The 27584-nt window shown below is 45.0% G+C and overlaps 2 protein-coding genes and 1 long non-coding RNA gene across 4 annotated transcripts; 1 reads left to right on the forward strand and 2 right to left on the reverse strand.

Annotated features, from left to right (window-relative positions):
* The first annotated feature begins 3466 nt into the window (after positions 1-3466).
* LOC103715908 (NEDD8 ultimate buster 1) lies at positions 3467-26491 on the forward strand. Of its 2 annotated transcripts, none has more exons than XM_039133026.1 (11): positions 3467-3921; positions 21338-21460; positions 21570-21666; positions 21850-21885; positions 21977-22164; positions 22299-22401; positions 22616-22797; positions 22896-22973; positions 25565-25667; positions 25748-25829; positions 26001-26491. In XM_039133026.1, the coding sequence occupies exons 1-11, from the start codon at positions 3581-3583 to the stop codon at positions 26303-26305; spliced, it is 1638 nt and encodes a 545-aa protein (XP_038988954.1). In that variant the 5' UTR covers positions 3467-3580; the 3' UTR covers positions 26306-26491. The 2 variants fall into 2 exon arrangements, with proteins under 2 accessions (XP_038988954.1, XP_038988957.1); XM_039133029.1 differs by having other exon boundaries at positions 3554-3921; positions 26007-26491.
* On the reverse strand, positions 3928-14903 carry LOC120112905. The gene is made up of 3 exons (XR_005514570.1): positions 14852-14903; positions 4265-4338; positions 3928-4170 (listed from the first exon to the last, which is right to left on the reverse strand). It is a non-coding gene; the product is annotated as an uncharacterized LOC120112905 (long non-coding RNA).
* On the reverse strand, positions 11029-14957 carry LOC120112904 (translation initiation factor IF-2-like). The gene is made up of 2 exons (XM_039133033.1): positions 14872-14957; positions 11029-14777 (listed from the first exon to the last, which is right to left on the reverse strand). Exon 2 carries the CDS (start codon positions 12765-12767, stop codon positions 12021-12023), a length of 747 nt encoding a protein of 248 aa, XP_038988961.1. The 5' UTR covers positions 12768-14777; positions 14872-14957; the 3' UTR covers positions 11029-12020.
* Positions 26492-27584: the final 1093 nt, after the last annotated feature.

Here is a 27584-nt window from a genome sequence, read left to right on the forward strand (position 1 = left end):
AGCATCGGTGGAGCCTTAGAGCATCATGAGAGCTTTTAAGCTCTCCAAATTATCCATAGGACCTAAAGTACCATCGTAGAACTCTAATTGAGGTATTTTAAACTAAAGTGGAAGTAGCTCCTCCATTATCTCTGCAAAAAAAGAGGCTCTGAGGTGAAATTCAAATCATCATCAAGCCTCGGCATCCTTCCTCTCAAGGCTTCAATCTGATGATCCATCTTCTTGATCTTTCAATCGAGGTTGGCTTCATGCCTAGAAATCCTTTCTGACCAATGGGGAGAGGAAAGACCAGGAGTGGTGTCTTTACCGAATGTAGGCTAGGTGAATGATGTCCGCCGCTCCGTTCATGACTTCTCAAATGAGAATGACAACTTTACTAAACTCGTTTGAGGGGCCATGGATGAGAATGGGGACTAGGAGGAGTTGGAGCCAGATTTGGATTCGGTTCATTTGGTTGTTGCTAGTTGGCTATCGCTTGCTGCAGGCATTGAACAGCTACTGTCAATATTTACACATATTGCATAAGTAGGTCAAACTGCTTAGGTGTAATAAACATTGGTTTTGGTTGCTGAGGTGGAGGAACTTGGCGAGGACTTTGTCGAGAGGCATATGATTCCAGGTGAACCTCCAAGCGAGAAGTGCTTGATGCACCTATAGTCCTCCTCAACTTCATGACCGAAAACTCTAAGGCCCTGTTTGGGGGAGCTGTTAGTAGTAGAGCTTTTGGAAGTAGAGCTGTTGGAAGTAGAGCTGTCTGAAGTAGAGCATTTATAAAAAGCTGTTTGCTGTTTGGTAACTATATTTCTAAAGTGCTGTGGCACTTTAACATGTGTTTGGTAAACAAGCTGAGAAAGTACTTTTGTGTGACAAAATGACCATAAAAGACATTACCAGTATTATATAACAGAGCATAATAAAATATAATATGTATTAATACATAAATATATGATATAGTATAATATTAATGTAATGTAATATAATATTATTATAATATAGTACTATAACATTATGTATTATAGAATCATAATTTAATATAATATTAAATTATTTAACATAACATATCAATGTATTATGATATAATGTAATATAATATTATATTTATAGTATAATACAATAATAAATATATAAAATATTATAATTATTAGTGTAAATTAATTTTTCATCCTTCTAATGATCATTTATCTCTCTAACAAACTTTATAGCTAGATGATAAAATTGGTTAAATAATTACTAATATTTTTATTTATTTATTTATTTAGATCAGATTATTTGTTACTCACTCATTATTTTTCTTTTTATTTATTTATTTATTTATTTATTATTTTATTTCATTAAAATATAGAGAGGTCGCCAGCCATGGGTAGTGGTTGGCATGGTGGCTGCCACCGTGGGCAGCTACGAGGTCCCAAAATAAAAAAAAAAGAAAAAAAAAGAAGAGGAAGAAGGAATAGAGGCGGCGACGTTGAGAGGAAAAAGAAGATAGAGGGAGAGGGAGAGGGAGAGGATGGGCGAGAGAAGAAGAGGCGGGATGAAGATTTTGGGGAAAAAAAGTGTGATTTAAATGGAGGTATTTTGGTCCAAAAACAGCTTTCCGACAAAGTTGAAAATAGCATTTTCGGAAAGCTCCAAATTGGAGCTTCTTCCCAAAAGCTGTTTTCAGCTTCCCGCAAAAGCTGAAACAGCTTTCCGAAATTTTACCAAACACCATTTTTTATCTAAAAGTACTTTTTTGGCCCTCCAAAAGCTCCTCCAAATAGGGCCTAAATCTCTCTCGATTTTCCAAACAGGGATCAAAGAAGGCCCTTTCTCTAGCACCAATCTGTTGTCGCTAGAATCCAAGGTGAATGTTGAGGTCGGTAAGTAACCGAGGTCAAATGGTGAGGTTGGTTTCACTCTGAGCTAAAGAGTTGGGGCTGATATATGGGATGTCAATTTTTGACTAGGGGGATGCCGGTGGCGAACTTGACTAAGCTTTTAGAATGCTGGACCAACCTGAAAAGAAAGTCCTCTTGCCGGAGGTTATCCGGTGGGAAATCTTTCGATGCTCAAGTCAGTCGAACTCTAAGAAAATAGTGAAAGAAAGAAAGAGTCTTTAGAGAGAGTAGAGTAGAAAGAATAACCTACCTGAGGGTCCCCCAACCTTCTTTATAAAGGATAGAGTTAGTGTTTGTTACCAAATTAATAAGACACATTATAACTGCAAAGTAACGACTCTCCACATTATGCACATGGTGACAACCGCTTTAATCGTGCAATAATAGCCAAGCTGGCTTAATCATTGCCAAGGTCATGGCCATGGTCATGGCCATGTTCTTAATAAGCATTAACTATCCTCAAATGGTGTTTAATGAGACACGTGGCATTTCTATGTTGCTTGGTCGGACAAAAAAAAATAGCACTTTGCTTAGCACCAAGATAAAACATTTTAGACAATACCGAGGTCAGACACTTCTGTTTATACCGAGGTTAAATTAACAAATATTCACCATATCAGATATAATAAATAATAAAAATATAATATAATATAATAGATATATAGCCCAACTATTTTTCAAATTAAACTTTTGATATTAATATTATGATATACTATCACTATACAACATTCTAATAGTATATACATATCTATCGATATAGTAATATATTATTTTAAAAAAATAATATCATGGTCTAATCTGCATATAATAAAAAATAGAAAAGTATTGCATTTAGGAGATATTTAAATGTAATATTGCAAGATCATTAGTGATTTTATTTTCACTTTTAAATAAGATTATTATTATTTTTAGAAATTAATAAAATATTAGTGTAATCTAACAATCCATGTGGAATATCAGCAAGATATAATACTAATGAAAAGTATTTTTCATTAAAATCGGTATACATTACACATTAAATTTTCACTAATGCAACATAGTAGTAAGTGAGGTTCCATTGTAGAAATTTAGTTTAGATTAACTCGACTTAACTAGAATTCTGATTAATATTGTTAACTCAAACCCAAACCCAATATACATTGGGTTAATAATCATATTCAAGCTCAAATGTAAAGAACTTAAAACACATTTAGTTCGCAGAAAGAGAAGTAAGAAAAGTGCGGTCAACGAAAAAAAATGGAGAGATGTTACGAAAATAAGATTCACATATTTTATAAAAAAATCTATACAAAATATTAAAAAAAATTAAATTTTATGGATTGAAAATTAGGATAAATTTTTGTTCCAAAAATATCTTAAAGCTTTTAGATGGAATGAAGTTTTTTTTAAAAAATATAATTTTTATCGAACAAATATAAAAAAATTATTTTTTTCGGATATCGTGTTTAAACATTTTTTTTTCAAATATTATTTTAATTTTAAAAATTCCGTACGAGTCCAAAATAACGTATGGACCAATCCAGACCACCAACCTACTCCGCTGCCAAAAAGTGCCAAAAAGTATAAATGGCTTAAAGTCAGTCAGGCTCGAATTCATCCAAAAGGGCCATCAATAAAGTCTCGTGGAAACCGCCACCACCTCCATTGCCGTCTCCTCAACCTTCGCCACCAAGTAATCGCTCAAGACCGCCTGGAATTCCATTCCCATGGACGCCAAGAAGTCCCCGGGTTCTCCGTCCGCCGCGGTGGCGAGGCTGAGGATCGCCGGGGCGTGGTCGGGGGTCCTGGAGGTCGAGCTGGAGGCGTGGACGCTCCCGATGCTCCGCGCCGAGGTGGCGCGGCGATCGGGCGGCTCTCCCGACTGCATCAACCTGATCTGCGGCGGAAAAGTGCTCAAGGACGGCGAGGAGGTCCGTCCCCTCTCCCAATTGGGACTCAAGAACAACTCCAAGGTGCTCGCGAGCGTTGTCTCGCGCGATCGGGGGAAGGCCCTCAATGAAGAGGCGGCCGCCGAGGCCGAGCGCAGCAAGAAACTCGCCAGAATCCGGTTAGATTTCTCTTTCCCCTCTCTCTGTCCATCGGTTTGGGATTCTTGGAGATTTTGGTTGCTTTCTTGGTGGGGGTGACAGTTCGATGCTTAAAAGTTCCCAATCTAGACAAGAAGGTTATGATCTTGCGCTCTTTGGGTTACAATTTGCAATGGAGATGAGTAGTTACTTGAGAATGCTTTTTGAAGTTATGGGTTTTGTTGGGGGGGAAAAATATAAGTCACGCTTGCATGAACGGCCGAGCAGACCTCCTCCGACTTGGAGGCGGCCGAGCAGATCCTTTGATTAGGAGATCCGGAGGCGCCCAAGTGGCCTCTCCGACCTGGAAGCATCCGAGCAGACCTCCTCCGATCTGGAGGCGGCCGAGCAGATCCTTTGACCAGGAGACCCGGAGGCGCCCGAGTGGCCTCTCCGACCTGGAAGCATCCGAGCAGCTCTACCAATAGAAAGACGCCCGACTTACGTGCTGTGATCAAATCCCCCGCAGCGCGACCAAAAAACTACGCCTTGCCTTCGTCAACAATCAATGCGTAGGACTCCTGCGGGCATTCAGTTTACTCAACAATCAATGCGTAGGACTCCTGCAGGCATTCAGTTTACTCAACAATCAAAGCGTATGGCCTCTGTTGTCTACGGACATCAAGCCTTTTACGGCAAACCTGCTTGGCTACGAATGATGGCATGACTTCACGATGACTTGAGAGCTTCGGCCTAATCTCCTACAGTAACAGCATTGATTCACACGATCGGGCATTAATTTCTACTGCATAACCAATCGTACGACAGACCGTTTGCCCCGTCACATCACAGGTAACCCAGCCCCCTCTATAAAAGGAGAACTTCCCCATTTTGAAGGGGGCTGGGAGATTGAAACTCTGAATATTCACTACTCTCGTTCATACACTTGCCCCCTCTGACTTAAGCATCAGAGAGCCGGCGCCGGGAACCCCGGCCACCAGCTTCTTGCAGGTCTTCCGGAGAACGTCGCGCGCCGCCAGACCACAGCCCGCCGATTCCCACCAGAGCTCCACCTTCCTGGCCCAGTGGTCACCCTCGGGTCCAAATTCCAGCAGCAGTTGGTGCTAGAGGAAGGACCCGAGTCGCGGCCATGAAGCTGAGAAGCAAGGGAGCTTCTAATGCCTCCCGACGTCTTCCACCTAGCCCTGGACACTCTGTCCAAGAACTCACCACCTTCGGCCGATTCGACTCCTCAAGTTTGGCCGGAACAGTTTGATGCCCTGGTGCAGCAGGTCCAGGCCTTGGCTGCTGCCGTCCAAAGTCCTGCAACCTTGGGGCGTCCCGACAGCAGCGTTTCCTCAGGCCCCGGTCCAGCCGGTGCCCCCTTCAAGTGGACCGGCCCCCCAAGGCCAAGATCTCCATGCCCGAGCATCCTCCTAGAGAGAACCCCCAGTGAGGGGTCCAGGCGACTGGCCGCAACCGTCAGAGGTCGAGTCAGTCCCAGGGCAACCTGCGCTCGAGCAGACCACCGTGGCAATCCCCCAGAGCGACGTACTCGACAAGAAAGTCGAGAAGCTGGAGCGCCTCACGGCAGGAGGGCGAGACGTGAGGGTGACTTCGAGTTTACCACGAAGTTCCCTTTCTCCCAACAAATCGAGGATGAGCCGGTCTCGCCGAGGTTCAAGATGCCCCAGGTGGAGCCCTGCAACGGCATGACCGACCCCCTCGATCACCTGGAGAGTTATCGGGCCTTGATGGCACTGCAAGGATCCTCGGAGGCCATGCTCTGCAAGGCCTTTCCGGCAACACTTCGAGGAGCAGCTCGGCTTTGGTTCGCCGGGCTGAAACCCAGCACGGTCTCCTCTTTCGAGCAGATCGGCAGGCAGTTCGCCACTAACTTTGCTGCCAGCCGACCCCAGCGGCGGACTTCAGACTCCCTCCTCGATATAAAGCAAAGGGAGGGAGAGTCGCTCAGGGAATACCTGGACCGTTTCACTGCCGCAACTTGGGAGGTCCGCGAGCTTGACCAGTCAATAGCCATGTCGGCACTCAAGACTGGAGCTCGGTCCTATAGGTTTCTCTTCTCCATCGAGAAGAATTTTCCAGCTGACTTCACCGAGATACTAGTCCGGGCGCGGAAGTACGCAAAAGCCGAGGAAGCCGTTGCTTCTAAACGAGGTGGGGCCGAGCAGACCTCCAGAAAGCAGAAGAGGCGTCGTGAGGAGCGCGGCCGTCCCAGAAGCCCGTCTCTGCGCCGAGCTAAGAATCCGCCTCGTCTGAAGAGTCCTCCCCGGCTGCGGGGATCGCTCCGACCAAGGTTCCCGCCTCGTCCAAGATCTCCACCGCGGCCCCGCACACCCAATGGGAGGTACGAAAATTACACTCCCCTTAATGCTCCTCGGACTAAGATCCTCATGGAGATCGAGGGTCGGGATTATTTTCGGCCTCCACCCCCGATGCGGGACCTCGGGGCCTGGCGCAATCCCAAGAAGTACTGCCGCTTCCACCGGGACAATGGCCATGATACGGAGGACTGCTTCCAGCTCCGGGATGAGATCGAGGCACTCATCCGCCGAGGAGTACTCAATCGGTTCGTGCGAAACCGGCGTGAAGAGAAAAGGCCAGTAGAGGATGCCGTGCAGCATGGAGAGCCGAATGCTAACAAACCCATCGCTGGCACTATCAGTGCCATAGATAGGGGGCCCCAGCCAGAGAACCAGCTGGGGAAAGGCTTCTTCCAAAGCGCCCCCGCACCTCTAAAGTCATCTCTTTCTCGAATGAGGACTTGAAGGAAGTTGAAACTTCCCACGATGACGCTGTAGTCATCTCTATGGTCGTAAACAAGTTTGATGTAAAACGCGTCCTAGTTGATAATGGAAGTTCGGCGAATGTTTTGTACTTTGATGCTTATTCTAGAATGGGGATGACAGAAAAGCAGTTACGGAGGATGAACGTCCCGCTGGTCGGATTTACTAGAGACTCAGTTCCAGTGGAGGGCGAGGTCGATCTCCTAGTCACGGTCGGGCTCGCCCCCTCGAGAGAGTACCGTAAGGATGGATTTCCTCGTGGTGCGCTTGCCCTCGGCCTATAACGCCATCCTTGGACGATCAGGGCTCAACGCTCTTCGAGCCGTGGTATCAACGTGCCACCTACTTATGCGGTTCCCCACCAGCCAAGGAGTCGGCGAAGTCCGTGGGGACCAGGCGGTAGCAAGGCGATGTTACATGGCGACCCACGAGGTGAAGCAACCGGCCAAAGTGTCAACTTCGACACCAGATAACCAGCTCTCAGCTGAAACTTTAGAGACACAGATTGGCCCTCAGAAGAAGCGGGTAGAGCCTGGTGAGCTACTCACCCAAATATCCTTACGAGAAAATTTTTTCGAGCTAACCGTGCAGGTCGGCTCCGGCCTTGATGCTCGCAAGAGAGATCGCCTTGCCAGCTTCCTGCGGGCCAACATGGACATCTTCGCCTGGTCGCCCGCTGATATGCCGGGGATAGATCCGGAGGTCGCGGTCCATCGGCTCCAAACGAAGCCGACCTGCAAGCCCGTGCGGCAAAAAAACGGAGTGCCGCCCCGGAGCGACAACGAGCGGCAGCCGAGGAAGTCGACAAACTCCTCAAGGCCGGCTTCATCCGGAAGATATCCTACCCGGAGTGGCTCGCCAATGTGGTCCTTGTCAGAAAAGCTAGCGGGAAGTGGCGCATGTGCGTGGACTACACCGACCTAAACAAGCCCTGCCTAAAGGACAGCTTCCCACTCCCTAGCATCGACCAGCTCGTGGACTCCACCTCGGGACATGAGTTGCTGACATTCATGGACGCCTTCTCGGGGTACAACCAGATCCGGATGGCGCCGGAGGATGAAGAAAAGACGGCCTTCATTACTGACGGGGGCACCTATTGCTACAAAGTGATGCCCTTCGGCTTAAAGAATGCTGGAGCAACTTATTAAAGGCTGGTCAGCCGAATCTTTAAAGACCAAATAGGCCGAAACATGGAGGTCTATGTCGATGACATGCTGGTGAAGAGTCGAGTGGCGAAGGATCATGTGGCTGACCTCGACGAAGCATTCACCACGCTTCGAAGATACCAGATGAAGCTCAATTCTGCAAAATGTGCATTCGAAGTCACCTCGGGCAAGTTCCTTGGCTTCGTGATTACCCAACGGGGAATTGAAGCCAATCCCGAGAAGATCCGAGCGCTCCAAAAGATGGTGCCCCCGAGGACAGTTAAAGAGGTGCAGCGGCTCACGGGGCGGGTTGCAGCTCTCGGGAGATTTGTTTTCCGGTCGGCCGAGCGCTGTCTTGCGTTCTTTGCGGCTCTCAAGCGGCCGAAGAACTTCTTGTGGTCGGCAGAATGCCAGCAAGTCTTTGAAGAGCTTAAGCGTCTTCTCGCTTCTCCTCCTTTGCTAACGAAGCCTCAACAGGGTGAGCTCCTTTATCTGTACTTGGCTGTTTCTCCGGTTGCAGTGAGCTCGATCCTGGTCCGAGAGGAGAGCAAGCTTCAGAGACCGGTATACTACACTAGCCGGGTCTTGAGGGATGGCGAGACCCGGTACTCCAAGCTGGAAAAGACCATCTTTGCCCTGGTCGTCTCAGCTCGGAGGCTCCGACCCTATTTTCAAGCTCCCACGGTGGCCGTATTGACCGACCAGCCGATGAAGCAGATCCTGCAACGATCAGATCGTGCTGGTCGAATTACAAAGTGGGCAGTCGAGCTCGGGGAGTTTGATCTTGAATATCGTCCGAGGCCAGCAATTAAAGCTCAGGCGCTCGCCGACTTTATCGTGGAGTGTACTGTGCCCGACGAGCCCAAGCCCATACCTGTGGCAGAGGAGCCCTTGGAACAGCCGTGGACCTTGCATGTGGACGACTCCTCGACCTCGGGGGGTAGCGGAGCAGGCCTCATCCTCACCAGCCCGGATGGGGTGGTTGCAGAACAAGCTCTGCGCCTCGAATTCCCCGCCTCGAATAATGCGAGGCACTCAGTGCCGGACTCAAGTTGGCTAAGGAGCTGAAGGTCGAGAATCTGAAGGTTTTCAGTGATTTCCAACTAATTGTAAGCCAAGTTTTGGGAGACTTCGAAGCTCGGAAACCATCAATGCAGAAATACCTTCAAAAAGTGCGACACCTCATCTCGACTCTAAGCTCCTTCCACATCCAACACATTGCCAGATCGGAGAATCTCAGGGCAGATCAATTGTCGAAGTTAGCGTCCTCGCGTATGAGCGAGCTCCCCAAAGCAGCAGCGCTAGAGTATCTCCAAATGCCCAGCACGGAGGAACCCGAGCCGGCCCTTTGCATTAAAGTCGAGCCGAGCTGGATGGACGAGCTCATCAGCTATCTGCAGGATGAAGTCCTCCCCAGTGATGAACGCGAGGCTCGCCGAGTCAAGCGTCTAGCCGCTCGGTACATATTGTATGAAGGCAAGCTTTATCGGAGATCTTTTACCTCTCCTCTCCTTAGATGCCTCCGCCCGACAGAGGCGGATTATGCAATGCGCAAAGTCCATGAAGGAATTTGCGGAAATCATCTGGGAGGCCGAGCACTGGCACATAAGATTCTGCGCCAGGGATATTACTGGCCGACACTCCAGAAGGATACGCTAGACTTCGTCCGGAGATGCGACCGATGTCAGAGGAACGCCAATATTCAACGCCGACCCTCGGCCCCGTTGACCTCGATCAGTTCCCCTTGGCCATTTGCCCAATGGGAAATTGATATCCTGGGACCATTCCCTCTGGCAACCGGGCAAAGAAAATTTTTGGTCGTTTCTATCGACTATTTTACTAAATGGGTTGAGGCCGAGCCAGTGGCCCGGATCACCGAGCAGAAGATGCGGAATTTCGTTTGGAAGTCAATAATCTGCAGATTGGACTTTCCCGCATCCTCATATCAGACAACGGCCGCCAGTTTGACAACGCTCGCTTTAGAGAGTTCTGCTTCGAGCTCGGCATCGACCACCGCTTCACCTCGGTCGCGCATCCTCAGACAAATGGAGAAACCGAGGTAACGAATCGTACTATTTTGCAGGAGCTCAAAGCCAGGCTCGACCAGTCCAAGGGACAGTGGGTCGAAGACCTATACAACGTCCTGTGGGCTTATCGGATCACGTTCCGTGTACCCACCGACGAAACTCCCTTCAATTTGACATATGGAACGGAAGCCGTCATCCCGTTGGAGATCGGGCTTCCTTCCCCGAGGGTAGAGCATTATGACGCCAACTCCAGCTCTTCGCAGCTCAGAAACAATCTGGACCTAATCGAGGAGACAAGGGAAGCCGCCCGAGTCCGCATGGCGAGGTACCAGCAAAAGACGGCGCAATACTACAACGCTAGAGTCAAAGTCAAATCCTTCAAAGTGGGGGACCTCGTCCTCAGAAGGGCTGAAGCCTCTCAGCCGACCGAGCAAGGAAAGTTGGCTCTGAATTGGGAAGGACCTTACCGGGTCGCGCGCGTCCAGCGACCCGGGGCGTACAAGCTGGAGTCTCTCGAGGGGACCCCCATTCCACGAAGCTGGAGTTCTGAAAATCTCCGGGTATATTACCAGTAGGACCCCAAGGGGTTCTCTCTGATCGGAGCATGAGTCTCACCTTTTTACAATAATTTATCTGCAATCGTTTAATCATGCTACGTTTTCCCTGATGACTAAATGTTTCGTGACTCTCAGACGACCCGACCCGGCTCGTTTATACGACCTCGTTCGGATACTACAATTAACACCAGGCAACACCGGACGCCTTAGCCAGAAGTCCGAAGTGCCAATGTCGAGCTTGGTCTCGATCTCCCTCAATTACCTCGGCTAAGGCCGGGATGCCCCGAGGTCGACGGTGCATTCCCAGACCCCTCGACCTCGAGAAGCGTCGCAGGTCGAGAGAGCGTGCGCAAATCCCTCGACCTCGCGTACGATAACTTGGCTAAGGTCGAGATGCCTCGAGAGCCGACAGCGCGTGCCCAGACCCCTCGGCCTCGAGAAGCGTCGCAGGTCGACAGCGCGTGCCCAGACCCCTCGACCTCGCGTACGATCCTCCGACAATTCAGGATGCCCCGAGTGTCGACAGCGCGTGCCCAGACCCCTCGACACTTCGGAAAGACGGGGTAGTACCTTCGCGGCCCTCCGTAGCGCCTCCTCGACTAAGATCGAGATGCCCCGACGAGTCGACAGTGAGCCCGAGCTCCCTCGACCTCGGGATGACGGGGTAGTACCTTCGCGGTCTCCCGAAACGTTCATGATTGACAACAAAATGCCCCCAAAATGTTCGTGGACGACACAAGGCAACGCCCACATAGATCTCCAATGGCAACTATTTCTGCTAGTGTGCCGGCGTCCCCAGAAAGCGGACCCCGAGCAAAAGAGCGTCCTCAAAAGTTAGCTGAGGAGCAAAGCTGCCGACCTCGGCGTAAGACACTCGACTCCGACCGTACAAAAGGTACATTTTAATCAATACTTATATTCATTCCTGCATCGATTGAATGCTTAAATAAAGTCCCGACCAGCGTCGGGATGCTTTGCCGGGTCAATCACGGGTTGTCCTCATTGACCCCGCGCGCACTACTCGTCGGTGAACCCTAGTTCGATTTATACCGGCAGCTCGGCGAAATTCGATCTCGAGCTTGGGGACTTGTATCGGGCCTGTACCTAGACCTGTTTAAGTCGGGGGAGGGGGTCCGACAATCCGCTTCGACGGCTAGAGGTCCGAGCTCACGGAGTCGACGATTTGAGTCAAGTTAGCGACCTCAGGTTCTAGGGTTCGGCAGGATTCAGTGCCGAGCTCGAAGGCTTGATGAGCCCGAGGACAGGCGAGTGTCTCGGACCTAAATACAGCGATATCGCTGGTCGAGGGTCCAAGCAGCGGGAACTTAGGACCCGAGTCCAAGGACTTGGCAAATATGCCAAACCTAAGTCTGACTACGTAACGAACGTGGTTGAGGCCGCGGAGCCCAAGTCCATGAACTTGAGTGAACCCGAAGAAACTTAGATCTACTGAGAAGCGAGACTTAAAATCAATTACGCAAATTTAGAAAAGAAAGTTCATTTAGAAGAAAAGCCCGAAGGCTGAGTTCAAGATTGAGGCTCGGCCGTATAACAGACATAAAGGTCATCCTCCTTTACAAAAATAACAAAAGAAAAAGAAAACCCTAGGGGGCGAGCGCGGCACCAGCAGCTGGAATCCCTTCGGCCCCACTGTCCTCGGTAGCTTCGGGGGCAGCTTCGGGAACTCCCGCCGAGCCCTCGGCAACGGCTGGTTCCTCCGTGGCGAAGGTCTCGGCCCGGCCGTCCTCAGCAACCTCGAGAGCAGCCTCGGGTGCTCCCGCCGGACCTTCCTCGGCAGCGGCCTCAGCCTCTTGAGCGGCTTCTTCAACCGCCCGAGTCCCCGCCTCAACCGAGTCACCTGCCTCGGACTCCTCGACCCCCGCTCCCGGTTGAAGCAAGTCGAGGTCGAAATCAGGGCAGAGCCGCCTCAGTTGATTACGGAAGTCGTTGAAGCCTTGGATGAGCCCGTTCACGGCTTCCTCTTCGAGCAGGTCGCGGAACTCTTCTGACTCACGAAAGAGTTGAATGGCGCTCTGGGCCTGCTCCCGGGCCTCGTTCTCCCGAGCTTCGAGTTGCTTGGCCTTCAGCTTCATGTTCTTTATTTCCTGCTCGCGGGCGACGAGCAAGGACTGTGCCTCGGCCAAACGAGCCTCGGCGGCCCGCACCTCTGATCTAGTCAGAGCGTGAGCGGCCCTTTCTTCCTCGAACTCCGCGGTCTGAATTTGGACCTCGTCCTCGCTGGCCCCCACTCTAAGCAAAAGCTCCTCCTTTTGGAGCTCGGCCTCTGCCAGCTTTTTCTCGGCCTCTTCTTGCGCCCGCAGACACCGACGAGCTCGTTCCTTGTAATCCATACCGATCGAGATCCGTGTATCGATCTCGTGGAGGTGCTGTAAGCAAGGCAAAGAGAAATTAGGCCGAGGATAAAGTTAGGGCATAAAAGCTAAAAGCGCAAAGAATAAATAATAGTAAATAATGAAGACATACCCGAACATCAAGAGGCGAGTTGATTCCAAAAAATTGTTCAGGCTCATGGCCTGAATTTTCGCCCTATCGGCTGGGAGAAGTGCGACGCGGAAGATCTGCCGCGCCGTCTCAACGTTCTCGAGAGCTTAGTCGCCCTCGAACACTGCCCATTCTGGAATATAGGGCCGCCTTTCTTGTTGGCCCTCGCCCTCCGGTGGACTGGGGAGGCTGGGCCTCATCGCCTGCGGCGAAGGCGGCCTCACGGCCCCTCGGCTGCTGCCCGGCTCGGACGCCGGGCACTCGGGTCGGACGGGCGGCCGACCAGGGATCTGCGAGACTGGCGCCGGGCATGCGAACGCCATAGCTCCTGCTGAGCTCGTGCTCATGGGCTCGGAGCTCGAGCCCCCCCTCCGAGCAGCTTCGGAAGGCTCAGCTCGGGGAGCGCTCTCCTCGACGGCCCCACCAGCCGAGACCTTGGCCTTCTTCTTCGGCTCGGGCAGGACCCCTCCGATCTCGGCCGCCCTCTTTCGAAACCGAGCGTACAAGGCTCCGCTCTTGGTCACCATTTTCGCAACGTCTGCAAGGACGAGCAAAAGAAATTTGTAAAATATTGTAAAATGTTGAGGAAAAGGAAAAAAGGAGAGGAAATTTTTTAAGTTACTACCCTTACCCTGAGGGCGCGCCGAGCTCAGACCGACATTGACTAGAGCGTCCTCGCTAACGAGGCCGCTCAGAAGAATACCATCCCCGAGGCCGTGAACGGCGTTAAGGATTCCCTGCTAGCGCGTGGAAAGCCTGGGGAGTTTGTTGGCGGTCTTGAGCCGGCTCTGCCTCCACCCAGGGTTGAACCCCCATGACCGCTCGGAACCCAAAAAGAAAAAATTTTCTTCCAGTCGTGAATGGACGTCGGAGCGCCCTGGAAGAGTGGCCGACCCCCCGAAGGGCGATATAGAGCCACTCTCCGTCCCCCTGTTGGACTTCAACATGAAGAGCAGCCGGAAGACATTCACAGAAGACGGGATCCCGTATGCCATGCACAAGGACAGGAACCCGATAATCGTCCTCCATGCGTTCGGAGCAAGTTGTGCCGGGACAAGTTGGTACTCCCCGAGCAACTCATTCACAAACCCATGGAGGGGAAATCGTAGGCCGGCCCAGAGTGCCTCCAAATACACTCCGATCCGACCTAAGGGGGGTTCGTTATCCGATCCCCCAACCCAGCGGGTTCCAAACGGAACCCTCGCCGAGGAAAAAACCACTCCTCGCCATCTCAACCTCCACCTCACTCATTGTGGACCCGATTTCATCCGGACCAAGACCCATTAGGAAAAGAAAAGAGAGAAAGGAGGGGAGAAAGAAGGGGTTCCGAGCAAACGAAGAGAAGGACACCTTTGGGAGTTTGCCGGAGGTAATGGAGGATCGACCGCTTCGGACAAGGAAGAAGATGGAGAAAGACAATGGGAAAGAAGTCAGAGACGGCCAAGTAGAGATTTATATATAAACCCCTCTGACGGCCCAGATCTGTGAAGCGGAGCACTGCTCCCCGTCCAGATCACGACACGCGTCGACCCCAAAAATTAAAGTGCTGCATTCAATTCGAGCTGACGCTTCGAATATGGAAGCACCTCGTCGGGTCGTGTGGCCCCATCATGAGCCCACGACGCGAGGACGCTTCGAAAAACGAAAAGGTACCTCCTTGATGAAACGTTTCCGAAAAAGGAGACGCCGCCCATTAAAAGCGCCTTGAAGCGCGCGATAATTCAAAATTTTTCTAATCCACATTAACACGACCGTAGCTACTTCCCGCGCTCGAGCCTGCGTTCAGCTCGAGCTCGGAAGTCGGGGGTAGTGTTGGGGGGGAAAATATAAGTCACGCTTGCATGAACGGCCGAGCAGACCTCCTCCAACGTGGAGGCGGCCGAGCAGATCCTTTGACCAGGAGACCCGGAGGCGCCCGAGTGGCCTCTCCGACCTGGAAGCATCCGAGCAGACCTCCTCCGACCTGGAGGCGGCCGAGCAAATCCTTTGACCAGGAGACCCGGAGGCGCCCGAGTGGCCTCTCCGACCTGGAAGCATCCGAGCAGTTCTACCAACCCAAAGACGCCTGACTTACGCGCTGTGGTCACATCCCCCCGCAGCGCGACCAAAAAACTATGCCTTGCCTTCGTCAACAATCAATGCGTAGGACTCCTGCAGGCATTCAGTTTACTCAACAATCAATGTGTAGGACTCCTGCAGGCATTCAGTTTGCTCAACAATCAAAGCGTATGGCCTCTGTTGTCTACGGACATCTAGCCTCTTACGGCAAACCTGCTTGGCTACGAATGATGGCATGACTCCACGATGACTTGAGAGCTTCGGCCTAATCTCCTACAGTAACAGCATTGATTCACACGATCGGGCATTAATTTCTACTGCATACCCAATCGTACGACAGACTGTTTGCCCTGTCACATCACAGGTAACCCAGCCCCCTTTATAAAAGGAGAACTTCCCCATTTTGAAGGGGGCTGGGAGATTGAAACTCTGAATATTCACTACTCCCGTTCATACACTTGCTCCCTCTGACTTAAGCATCGGAGGGCCGGCGCCGAGAACCCCGGCCACCGGCTTCTTGCAGGTCTCCCGGAGAACGTCGCGCGCCGCCAGACCGCAGCCCGCCGATTCCCACCGGAGCTCCACCTTCTTGGCCCAGTGGTCGCCCCCAGGTCCAAATTCCAGCAACAGGTTTTAAGTTGGAATTGGCTGATGTTGTCAGAGGTATTTGAGTTCTTGGGCTATTTGGTATGTTGGATTACAGTTTTATCCTTGGTTAGTAAGAAGAATCAAAGTCTGAACAAACCATGAATTAGTAATTGGATGTTGTCTCTTGCTAGACTTGCTTATGGGCAATATAGTTAGGGTTGCAGGCTGGTTAGTGCAAGCAGCAGGCTATTCCAAGGGATTTCAGATTATTACAAAAGTCTTCCTTGACCCGTTTATTGATAACTTCTGGTGGGAATTGGGGAGTATAAATTAGTGGTTGATACTATCATGGTAGGAACTGACTGAAACAACCACTAAGAACAAGAATAAAGAGAAGTCAAAAAGAAATTGTATCCCAGGACACAAGGTGGTCTCAAATGTCCGATTCAACTGTCCCAATCGAACCCTTTTCTTGTAGGCAATAAACCTAAGATGAAAGAAGGTATAAGGTCCTGGTCTGCCATACCACCCTGTATCGCTCGATATGACGCATAGTGTATCATACTGAGTGAAAAACGGTACAAAAATTCAACTTTGATTAGATACAAGCCTCATACTGCCCTATACTGAGCCATACCGCCTCGTACCATGGTGTATCGACATACAACAAGGCATATCAAGATGTGTACCGATCCTTACTGAAGTGTACCGACATGTATCAAAGCATACCAAGATAAAAATTGAAAAAATGGTTAAAGAGTATTTCAGTACAGGAAGCGTATCGTATTGTACTAAATTGGTAAGCTTCCAATATGGTATTCGATACCGAGATTGCGGACCTTATATAAGGTAACAGAAGATTGTCTTGAATCTACTTTCACTTCTTCCCCCCTCCCCCTTCCCAAAGAAAAAAGGAAAAAAATGCACACACATCACAAACCTGCCCATCCGCATGTTGTGCACACAACACTTCGATCCTTACTGCAATATGGAGTATCATGTGATAAGAAATAGACATTGGAATTTAACACTGACTGAACTTGATGTTTTTATGGATGTTGAATTCAAAGCTTCCATCATGAGTCTGTTTTCTTGCAAAGATTAGCTGAGTGCTTATTTATGTTTTCTAATAGAATTAACATGAGTATAAGATGTGGTCTCTGACATCATGAAATATTTTGGTTCATCACAAGCTTAGTGGCTTTAAAATAGCTGCCAATATATACCTTAATGGGTTCCTAATGTAGCATTAAATATTTTCCAATAATTTTTTTAACCAAACAGATGATGTTGTTGCAACAGGTTCTGTTTTTGAAATAATGCAGACTCGTGTTAGTTGATTACAATATTTATGTACCAAATTACTTTACAACGACCATGAAGTTGAACATGTTTGGTGCTTCATATGGAGGCTAACCAAACAATGTAGAATCTGCAGCCACATCCATGCTACTACCAATGCCTTCCTATTCTATTTTTCTAACTTCTTGAATCATGTTATTCTCCTTTATAATTATTCTCTAACTTTGCTTTATTTTCTGTCAGTTTGCTCACTTGATTAAGTTGTGTAAGATAACAATTCTTTTCTCCTCAATTAAAAAAATGTTTCTTTTCAAGTTCTAGAAAACAGGTTATCGTAAGGTCCATATCGTTTAGCTATACTATTTAATCACAATCTTCATAATGTTATTTAACTATGCATATAATCATGTTATGGAATTGCTTCCTAAAATGTAAGTAACATAGTGAACATTTTTAGCGGTGACTTTATAAGTGTTCAAATATTAATTCATGTCACCACAATTTTGATCTTCCAAGCTCTTCCATGTCAATATCCTGCCGTTTCCATGTCCATGCATGGGATTTTTACTTGAAGCTTTAAACAATTTGAATCCTCTATGTGAGGGCTCGGTCCATTAACCGACCCGCACTTGTCTTGGGCTTGTGGGCCGGCCCGAAGAGGCTAGGCCCAAGGCCACCATGCCTTGTGGCACGATGCAGCCGAGAAGAATGCACGATGTAGCAGAGAAGAAGACTCCGATAGGAGTATCTGAGTCTTCTTTCTCCAATTTTGGAAGAAATTGGAGACTCCTAGGGCAGTCTGAGTTCATCTAGAACTCGAGGACTTCACCTATTTAATCCCCCTCCTCCTTGGATTTTCTCCACTGGAATCGTCAAGAATAGCTGTCGATTCCAATCCCTTTTTTTGGGCTTTCTTCCTCAATTCCTCGCCGGAAAGAGCCACCAGAGGCTTCGTCGGACCAAGGTAAATGTTCCTTGTCTTACTCCCCTTTCTTTCCTAGTGTTTTAGCAGACTCTTGCTTGGGTTTGAGCTGGAGAATCGCCATGATTTGAGCCGAAACAGGGTGCTCAGTTTCGGCTCCCTTCTTCCAAGTACGCCGCCACCGGCAGCGTTCATCGCCGAAGCCAACGACCTCTTCTCTGCATCAGTCCCTAGCCGAAACCGAACCCCCAGCCGCCGTCGAGCGGGCTGGGATCCGAGTACATCGAGCCAAGAAATTTTCCTTCTCGGGCCTTTTTTTTGGTTTGATTTTGGCCTGCTGGCCGCCGCTCTTGACCGCCCTCGGCCTCATGTCTCCACCTCCGGCTGCCACCTCGCCGGACCACTATGACCACAACCACCAACCACCTCCTTCCTCTATTTTGCCAAGAAAGAAGAAAAGAAGAAAGAAGAAAAGAAGAGGAGGAGAGAGAGAACCATATCCCTCTCTTGTTTTCTCTCTATTCTCTTTGTTTCTCTCTCTACTTTCTCTCTAGAAGATCTATCGAACCCAGTATCGGGTCCTGTCGACCTGATCTACGAACCTGAGTTGACCCCTGTAAAGGGCTCTGATTCATCTTGGTGCCCAGGCTGCCTACTGGACCGATCACTCTGGCTCCGTTGAATATCCTTGAAATCTTTATTGATGAACCATGTTGATTAATCTTGGCTATGATCGAGTCCATGCCTATGATTTATTGATCGAATCGCTCAAGTCTGATCCACCCGAAATCGTCGTCCTTATTTCTTATTATTTTAATTCGATTAAAATCGTCAAACAGAAATTAATTTTGCTTTTAATATTTTTAATAGGGTTAATTGAACGGCCTAGTGAAGTTTGACGGTCTAAGATGAAAGAAGTAAGTAGATCTTACACTTATTATTTTTCAAATTATCATATTTTTTCTGCATAAGATTCGCTTGTAGAAATACCATGCTTTGCGTAGAAGTATGGATCATCATATGTATTGTGAAAATCATGCTTTATTATGAAAAATAATTTCATGAATGCTTTAATGAAAATAGTTTTGTTATGAAAGACGAATTTGATTATACTATTTAGTATTTTTCATCTATTTATGTGTATACTTTAAGAAAATGATATAAATATTTGAAAGGCTCTCAAATAGCTATGTATGATTCCTAGAATTAGAAAAATCGACATCTGGAGCTAGCATTCGTACGAACGTAGGTCCTGCAATGGCTATAAAGTTGGCATACGAAACATGAATCTATTTACGAACACGGGCTCTGTCACAGGTATAAAGTGACTGTAGCACGAATATCTGTAAGTAATGTTTTGAAAAATGATATGACTAAATGGTAGAAGAATGATTTATGTAAAAATGAACTTGGAGCTATGTTTATGAAATATTAATGATTTATATATGCTTGATTTGCTTTAATATAATGTACAATAAAATGCTTATTTTGGAATATCTATTATTTTTTTAATTTAATGATATATTGATATGAAAAAACTTATGCTTGATCCGGTAAGGTAGAATAAGATTTACTTACTGAGTTATATCACTCATATATCTCTATTTTTATTTTTCATTCTCCAGGCGAATAGGGTCCATGGGGATGAAAGATGGTCCAAGTTTGGAGTTCATGCTAGCAAGCTTGGCGATCTATGTAGTAGAACTTTAGCTCTTCAGTTGATTATGAATTTGTAGCTTAGTAATTTTTTAAATTTTGAGAATTATGGGTTTGGTATTTATGTTTGGATTTAGATGCTCTGAAACAATATTGGTTGCATTTAATGGATAATAAAATTGGATTCCTATTTATTCTATTATATTTGAGATGGATTTGAAAGCTAAATGTAATGTTGGCTTCGTGTTATCGTGGGTTATACCCCTTGGTAGCACGGCCATATCATACTCTGGATCGGGGGCATGACACTCTCAAATATGAAATGTTATTCTAGTAAAATTTAAAACACAGAAGCTACATCATTTAATGTAACCAAACCACAAAACCAATTTTCTAAAGAAAAATGAAAACAATTTTCTAAAGAAATAATATTTTTAAAAGAGTGGTCTAAGTATTGAAACTTGAAAGCTTATATTTTTCGTTTCTTTTCAACAAAACTAACTCTTTGTAAAATTTTGTGGTTTGAAATCTAGAATTCTTGCTATGGTGCCCTTCAGTTTCAATATTTTCATCCCGATATCTCTTTACATCCATTAGAAGTGCGTTCAACCTTAACATTTTTCGGATTTTAATCCAACTTTTTTTTTCTTTTTTTTTGTCATCCCTTCTCTTTACTCCTTTTATATTCCATCATAATTTTTATAAGATACGTCCTTATCATATTTGCCCAAAACCTCAGTCTCATTAGCTCTATCACTAATGATATTATTCTACCTTGTACCTAATTCAACCTTTATCTGAGATCCTTGTTCAAGTGGCTTTTTTCCCTAGCTTTTTCGGATTGCTTCCCTTCATATGGGTGTAAGGACCCAAATCTTGTTTCGTGGTCATCACATCTACATCCTCTGGTTTACTGTCAAATTAACAACCGTAATAAAATCTACTACTCGTTCATTGAGGTCTTCTCATTTGAAATCCTGTTCCATGGCTAACTCCATATATGATGAGAAAGGCTTTGATGATGATGATTTGTAACCGCAACTATATAATTAGATCTCATCTCTATTGAACATAGCTCTGTGCTTTATTTCTCTTATTTTGATTCACAATATTAGTATTTTTATAAAATATCTGGCGTGCACATCAGAATTCAGTAGAATTTTCTATTGCTCTTGTCTACCTTTCTTTTGCATTTTGAAGAAGTGCGTACTCAAATTTCCATCAGCAGTTGAAACTTGTTATCACAAATATGGCCTCATCCACTATTTTGTATATCAAAAGGACACGTTTTACTTTCCCATTGACTATCTAGAATGCTTAAATTCCCCTGATGTGCACATGCATTGTGGTGTTGTCTTTTATTGGCCATCCTTTACAAGTTTTTGACAAAAAAATATTCAAAGAATACGTAAAATCACTGTGTTCTTTGACTTAGAAATTGTTCATATGGTCTTGAAGTGTTTCGAGCCCATGAAGTAGTCATTTTGGTAATTTCAAGCAGGTTCTTGTTTCCTCTCCCTGTAGTATATTTCGTGCAAATCTTGCTTTCATATTGCCTTGTGGTCTGTTTGAATCATGCTTAGGGTGATACATATGTTACTTTCTAGTATGATGTTTACCCTGGAAAATAAGTCTAAATGAAGCTCATTAAGCTTTTCCTATTTCACCATTTTGCTTCAGCATAACTAATCTAGTTCAGAGTGCTTCTTGAAGCGTCATAACCTCTTTATGGATCATAACTTTATTTCAGAAGAATGAGCTATAAATATCAACTATATTATAATAATGCTCCAACCTGGATGCATGCTATCTTACTCTTCATGGTGTTTATTTATGAGTTTGCAACCTATGTCTGCTAGAAGAATTGTTAGCTTACAGCATAATTTTTGACAGTGATGCTGCTAAGGCATTGGCTGAGAGGCATGCAGATGGTTCACTACCAGTGGAAGACTACAATATAGAACTTGAAGATCAGAATGGTCAGAAAGTGGTCTTTAATTCTGAGTCTGATAGACGGTATATTTGCTGAATCTCACATTAGTTACCTATTATATGCATATGGCTTCAGACTGTTCTTAACTGTGATTTACTTGTCTTCATGAGAGTTTTGTACTGTTATCGACAGGGCAATCATGATGGGTCTGATGCTCCATGCAAATGCTAAAAGTCTTATTAAAAAGCAAATATTTAAGGATGCATTGGATGTGCTATATATCGCTGAGGTTAGTTGCAATGCTGCTGTCATTTCTGTTCACCATTCTTATTTCTTCAAGAAAGTTAATAGCTAGACCATCATACTTGCTATGAGAATTTCAAGGGAATACACCGTCATTTCTGAACTACTTCAAGTAATTTAATGAAAACCTTTACATATAATTTAACCATCTGTAATTTTGTATTTGCAGGAGGCTTTCTCTCTCTGTGATCCTAAATTTGTAGAGGTAATCTAAGGCACTCATTTTTCCAAAGTATTTCAACAATGAACATTATGCTGATATCTGTGATTTGGCTCTTTTCGCTGTTTGTTTCCAGATGATTGACAATGTGCCTATACTTCAACTAGATATAGTATGGTGTTACTTCATGCTTCAGGACATCTCATGTCTATCAATGGCAGGAATACGCCTGGAAAAGGCTAGAAAAGGGTTTGAACATTCACATGGTAAAGATTCCACTAGGTTTAGACTCCTCCAGGCTGGTCGCTATGCAGAGCTTGCCATGTGAGGTTCTTTCATAGTACTTGTCCACTTATTTTATGCATGGATGATAGGATGGTTTTATTATATTTCTTTATGGAAGCATCAAACTTTCCTCCCATTGAAGTATATATCCTCTTTATGACCTTGTAAAACAGATATGTGAGACTAGAACTCCTTGAAGGGGTGGTGGCTTATCACAGTGGTCATTTTGAAAAAGCCCGTAAAGCTCTGAGCTCTGCACAAGCTAAATATGTTCAGGTCTGTTGCTTTTCATAGGGCATCACCTGCTTTTTTTCCCATGTATCTGTGAAGCCATGAATACTATTTTGTCAATCTTTTTTTTTTTTCTTTCTTTCTTTTTGAACAATAAAGATGTAACTACTATTTTTTTACAGATTGAGAATGATCACTTTATTTGTCCTTTTCTGCCACATTCTCATCTATTAGTTCAATTGTCTTTGTTTAACTTCAGCTTCAAGTGTCAGATGAAGCTTTATCATTGTTGATGGGCATGGGCTACAAAGAGCGGGAAGCAAAAAGGGCATTAAGAATGACTGGTCAAGATATTCAGGCAGCAGTTGATTTCTTGGTTGAGGAGCGGGCAAGGGTAGCTCGCAGGAGAGAGGACGATATTCAGCGACAACAACAGATCATGTAAAAGTCAACAACTAATCCATAGAATGTTCTTTTATGTGTGTTTTTCATTTTGTTTATTTTTATAAACTATGATCATTGATAATAACAAATTGCAGGGAACAGAAGAGATACGGTAGAACTCCTCAGAACAAGGCTGTCAATCTGAACAAGTTGAATGAGCTGGTCTCTATTGGGTAAGTTGGCTCAGCAACTATATCCCATTTTTGCTAAATTCAGTATCCAGAATTCTATATGTTATATGAACCAATGATGACTTGGGAGCTACTGTGGTGCTAATCATGACAAATAAGCCTCCAAAATGCTACTTATTTGTGTTTGAAGTGATTCTTTTCTTTTCTCTTTTTTTAAAAAAGTTCAATATGTGACTCTAAATCATTTTCTTACATGAACATCAAGATAATGTAACTTATCATGAAGGCCTTTCCATCATTCCAAAAAAATTTTTGGAAATTTTACAAACTCTGGCTAGTTTAGATCCCTTCTGCCCTTTTTTTAGTAATTTCTCTCCCTTTTCTCTATATAGGAAAGGTAAGATTCACTTTCCCTTCTTTTTCCTTCTCACCCAAATCCTCAGGGGACAAACCTTTCTCTATTTCCCCTTTATGTACCTTCATCGTACCTCTCTTTAAAGTCATTACTAAGAAATTGCATGCATTTTCATTGTCTGCAGTAGTGATAGATTTCTCTTCTGCAATTGCTCGTAGTATGCTATTAAAAGTTCCAGAGTCTCCCACTTCAAAGAATATCACTATCTCAGTAACATGTTCATACGGTCTCTATTTCTTGCTAATTTGTCCAAGGGAACCCATCCTCCCATGCACATGTCTTCTTGTGACAGTTTATTATGAGAATATGACATGTTTATCTTGCAAATTGTGGGGGTAGGGTTTTTATATTGTGTACCAATTACTGGTCAAAGTAGGTGTCCAATGGGAAGGATACAGATATATTTCACTGACCATATGGAATCTAGGTGTGCGCCATGAAAGGAATCTAACTGAAATTTAGTGGATGTCTCATCATGACATGACAAGCATTTGGTAGTAATAGATGTCTCTGCAAGTCCCAACTAATTGATAGTATCATGTGATGCATATCTTTGAATTAGTACGTTCTGTAGGTATAAACTAGGTCAAGCAGATGCTGCTAGAGAGATTTAATAACCCTCTCAGGGGTATCATGCAACTAAACAGGGCCCTGGTTTTCAGATCTTTGGTACATCTGCCTATGCATCCAAACATGTCGCCTATAGTCAAAAGGAATTCTCATGTCCAGTTGAACAACCAGGAGTTTATGATTACCTTTTCCTTCTATTGTCCTGTTCCGACAATTGCATGAGTCCTTGGGCATTGAAAAAATTGATCTTGAATTCCCTCAAAGAGCATTTGATGTTGGATATTCTCAAAGCAGTAGGCCTCTTACCTCCTTCCCCAAGGATTTAGGGATCACTGAACATTGGACGAACTTATTGCTATGAACTGAAATGTAGAATGATTATCCACCTTTAGACAAAGTTGTTGGTTAGTTAGCAAGCACGAGCAAGATATTTCTCGGAAAAAGAGGAGAAGAAATCCCTTCACTCTTCAGAACTATCAATATTTGGACAAGGTGCAGCTTTATCTGTAGCTCGTTTGGTGAAGTTAAGGCTTAAGCTATCCCCGTCTGAGGATTTTGATCGGATAAAAAAATGGTTCACTGTTTTATTTATTTTTAAATCAGTGGCCCACAAGTGCTGGAAAATTTATTTTTTGATGTTTTTAAGATTATTTTAGCAAGAGTTATTTGGCTTTTCCAATCAAGCTAGATATGTAGTTGTACCTAGAAGGTATGCTGCTTGCAGTCAGGAAACATGAGATTTTGATGCCAAAGTATATCTTCTTCCTGTATCCATATTTTTCTTTATCCGACTTGTGCTGGAACTCTATAGATAAATGGAGCTGATGTTCAGTTTGTTTCGTAGGTGCAGTCATTTCATATTAAGGAGTTGAGCAGGGCTAAGGATATACTGACTTCTTCCTATCACCATTTTTAAGGTGCTCATGAAGGAGTCTAAGCTTGGTCAAAGTTCAAATATGGTCAGAACACCGTTTAGGTAGAAATTAAGCATGCATCACTATTGAAAGGATTAGCCTTAATGTCATTGCTAGATGATAATATCAAATAAGAGCATACCCATGTTAACTGGTTATTCAGTTTGAACTCAGATTCTAGACAAAAAAGGGAGAAAGCTAGATCTTACAGGAGAGTTCTAAGCTTATTTTCGAGTCTCAAATTGTAAGCCAAAGAACTGAATTAAGCAGTCCCCAGAAGTAGAATCTGTGAGGCTTAGTTGCAAATGCTTGGGAGTTCAGTTTGTTTGTTTGGTTTTTGATTAGGAGCCCAATGGGATCCAAATACTGAAGATAATCTCAAAGTTCTGAAAATCAGTGATATGGTATATAGAGGGTGTAAAGCTGCTAAAACTCCAATCCATTATTACCTACTATGCTGTACAGGAAGTTTGGCTTTTCATTAGAATTCTTGGTCAATGTGCTCTGTTGGTGGCATTGCTTAAATAAGATACTGCTATATGCATGCACCATCCATGGGAGCAGGGTATTGCATGCTATGTAAGTGCTCATGAAACTTGGTTACTTAGTGTGATCACGCAGAGGAACTGGTTTCTTTTATACGGAAGTGTGACATCTTTCAGGAGTCTGAGAATTTGTGTTCTACAACCAGAATCAGAATTAACTGATACACCAAGTTGATTCCCTTTTGGCAGGTTTGAGAGATACCTTTCTGCAGAGGCTCTTCGGTTGAATGAAAACAACATGGAAAAAGCACTAGATCTCTTGACAGATCCTGAAAGAAATTGTGTCCTACAGGTACTTTGTTTTTTCTCTAAAATTGTAGTTTCAGCAGCATTATGCAATGATCAATTAATTAGCGACTTGTTGACTTCCAGAGTCAACTTGAGTCGAGGAAAAAGTCGAAGGTATCAAGACCAACAGCTGCAAATATGCTATTACGGTCCAGACAATCAGCAGGTATTCTGTTGTATGCTTCTCACCAGAAAAGTCAATGCCAACGTTACCAACTCTCAAATTAGTATTTCTGCTAGTACCAAAAGTCACTAAAAATGTTTTTATTAGCACTAGTCTCTTGTTTATGCGTGTCATGTGCATTAGCTGGCATGTTGAGACTACTATTTGGCACAGTTTCAGGGAACAACCAGCAAGTTGATAGCAATCCACCTACACATGATCAAGTAGGCCCCTCAGGAGCTGCTGCTGACAATCATATGGATGAGAGAGATGAAGTTGGTCAACTGGATGCTGGAGAAGAAGAAAAATATGAGATTGAGAGAGATGAAGCTATGGAAGGTGAAATCGCAAAAGAATTGACTGGAGATCCATTAGCTGACTATGACATTGAAGTAGCAAAAGAAGGAGAGGCCTTAGAAGAGTACTTTGCCCTTCTTGATTCAAATGCTAATGCATCAAGTGCTCCTATAGACCATTAGCTTGAGGCCTTTTCTTTTCCAATCTAGTGCATAAATAATGCTACTGTAGTTAGGATTTATCTAATGTATATTCTGCTATAGCAGCATTTCAGATTTCGGTTATTGGAACTTATGTTTATAGCTTGGAAATTACATGGAGTCATCTGTGATTATCTTGGGCTACAATGCAACATGGGGCTTTGATTACATGGACCGCTCTCACTCTCTCTCTCTGTCTCTCTCTCTCTCTCTCTCTCTCTCACACACACACATAAATAATGTGCCATTTAAAATGTAAAACAATATTTAATGTTGCACCAGAAAAGGTGAGTCATAACAGTTACTATCGACATCTTACTGATCCTATCCATCCCTGCCTTGGCCTGCTTCTCGAATGGTAGCCTATACAGCCTTTTCCTAGCTCCAGTATAAGCCAATTTTAATTTATTCTTATCGATGATTTGAAGGATGATCAATGATTCCAAGGAGCTATTGGTAGGTAAGTTTGCTGCTATTATTCTGTTTCTACTTTCTAATATGGCTTCCTCGCATTTGGGACACAGCTCAGAATATTGCATTAAGATTTAGTCGCACCACCATGCTCTCAAATCTGCATTGTAGTAGAGTGCATTGGATGCATGATGCCGGACAACTGCAGAGGAAAGAGGAGGAGGAAGAACAAGGAAGGAAGAAGAGGTTATAGAGACGCAGGAAGAAGAGAAGGGGATGAGGAGGAAGAAGAACAAGAAAGAGGCTAGGATTTTTTCATTCAATCATCAATTCCCTAATTCATGAGTGGGGTGGCCCTTATATATGCCCTACATCATGAGTTGATCAAGTCAACAATTAACAAATAATTAAACTTGGACCTTTCAATTACTTGACTAAGTCAATTAACTTATTACAAACCAAATTAAACCTTACTAACATTAGACCATTAAACCAATTGATCACACCTAAAAATTGACCTTTGTAATTAGGTCTTACATTGATCAATTGATCCAATTACTTGACTTAACATGACTTAACAGCTAACCAAATTGACTTGACCAAATCAACTCGACTAACAACAAAAGCAACTAATTGACTTCATCATCTGCATGAGGGACTCTAATGTCCCCATCAATGCATTATAGCCTTCAACATATAATTATGTGACATAATCCCATCACTTACTGACGATGCTACAGGTTTCCATAGGAGTGCTTGTAATGTTTAGATTTTGATCCGGCATAAGCCTATACATTTCCTTCGAAAATGCCGATCCTGAAAATTAAACTCCAACTTCCAAACTAAATTG

This window comes from Phoenix dactylifera, chromosome 1, assembly GCF_009389715.1.
Source record: "Phoenix dactylifera cultivar Barhee BC4 chromosome 1, palm_55x_up_171113_PBpolish2nd_filt_p, whole genome shotgun sequence".
Lineage (NCBI taxonomy): Eukaryota > Viridiplantae > Streptophyta > Magnoliopsida > Arecales > Arecaceae > Phoenix > Phoenix dactylifera.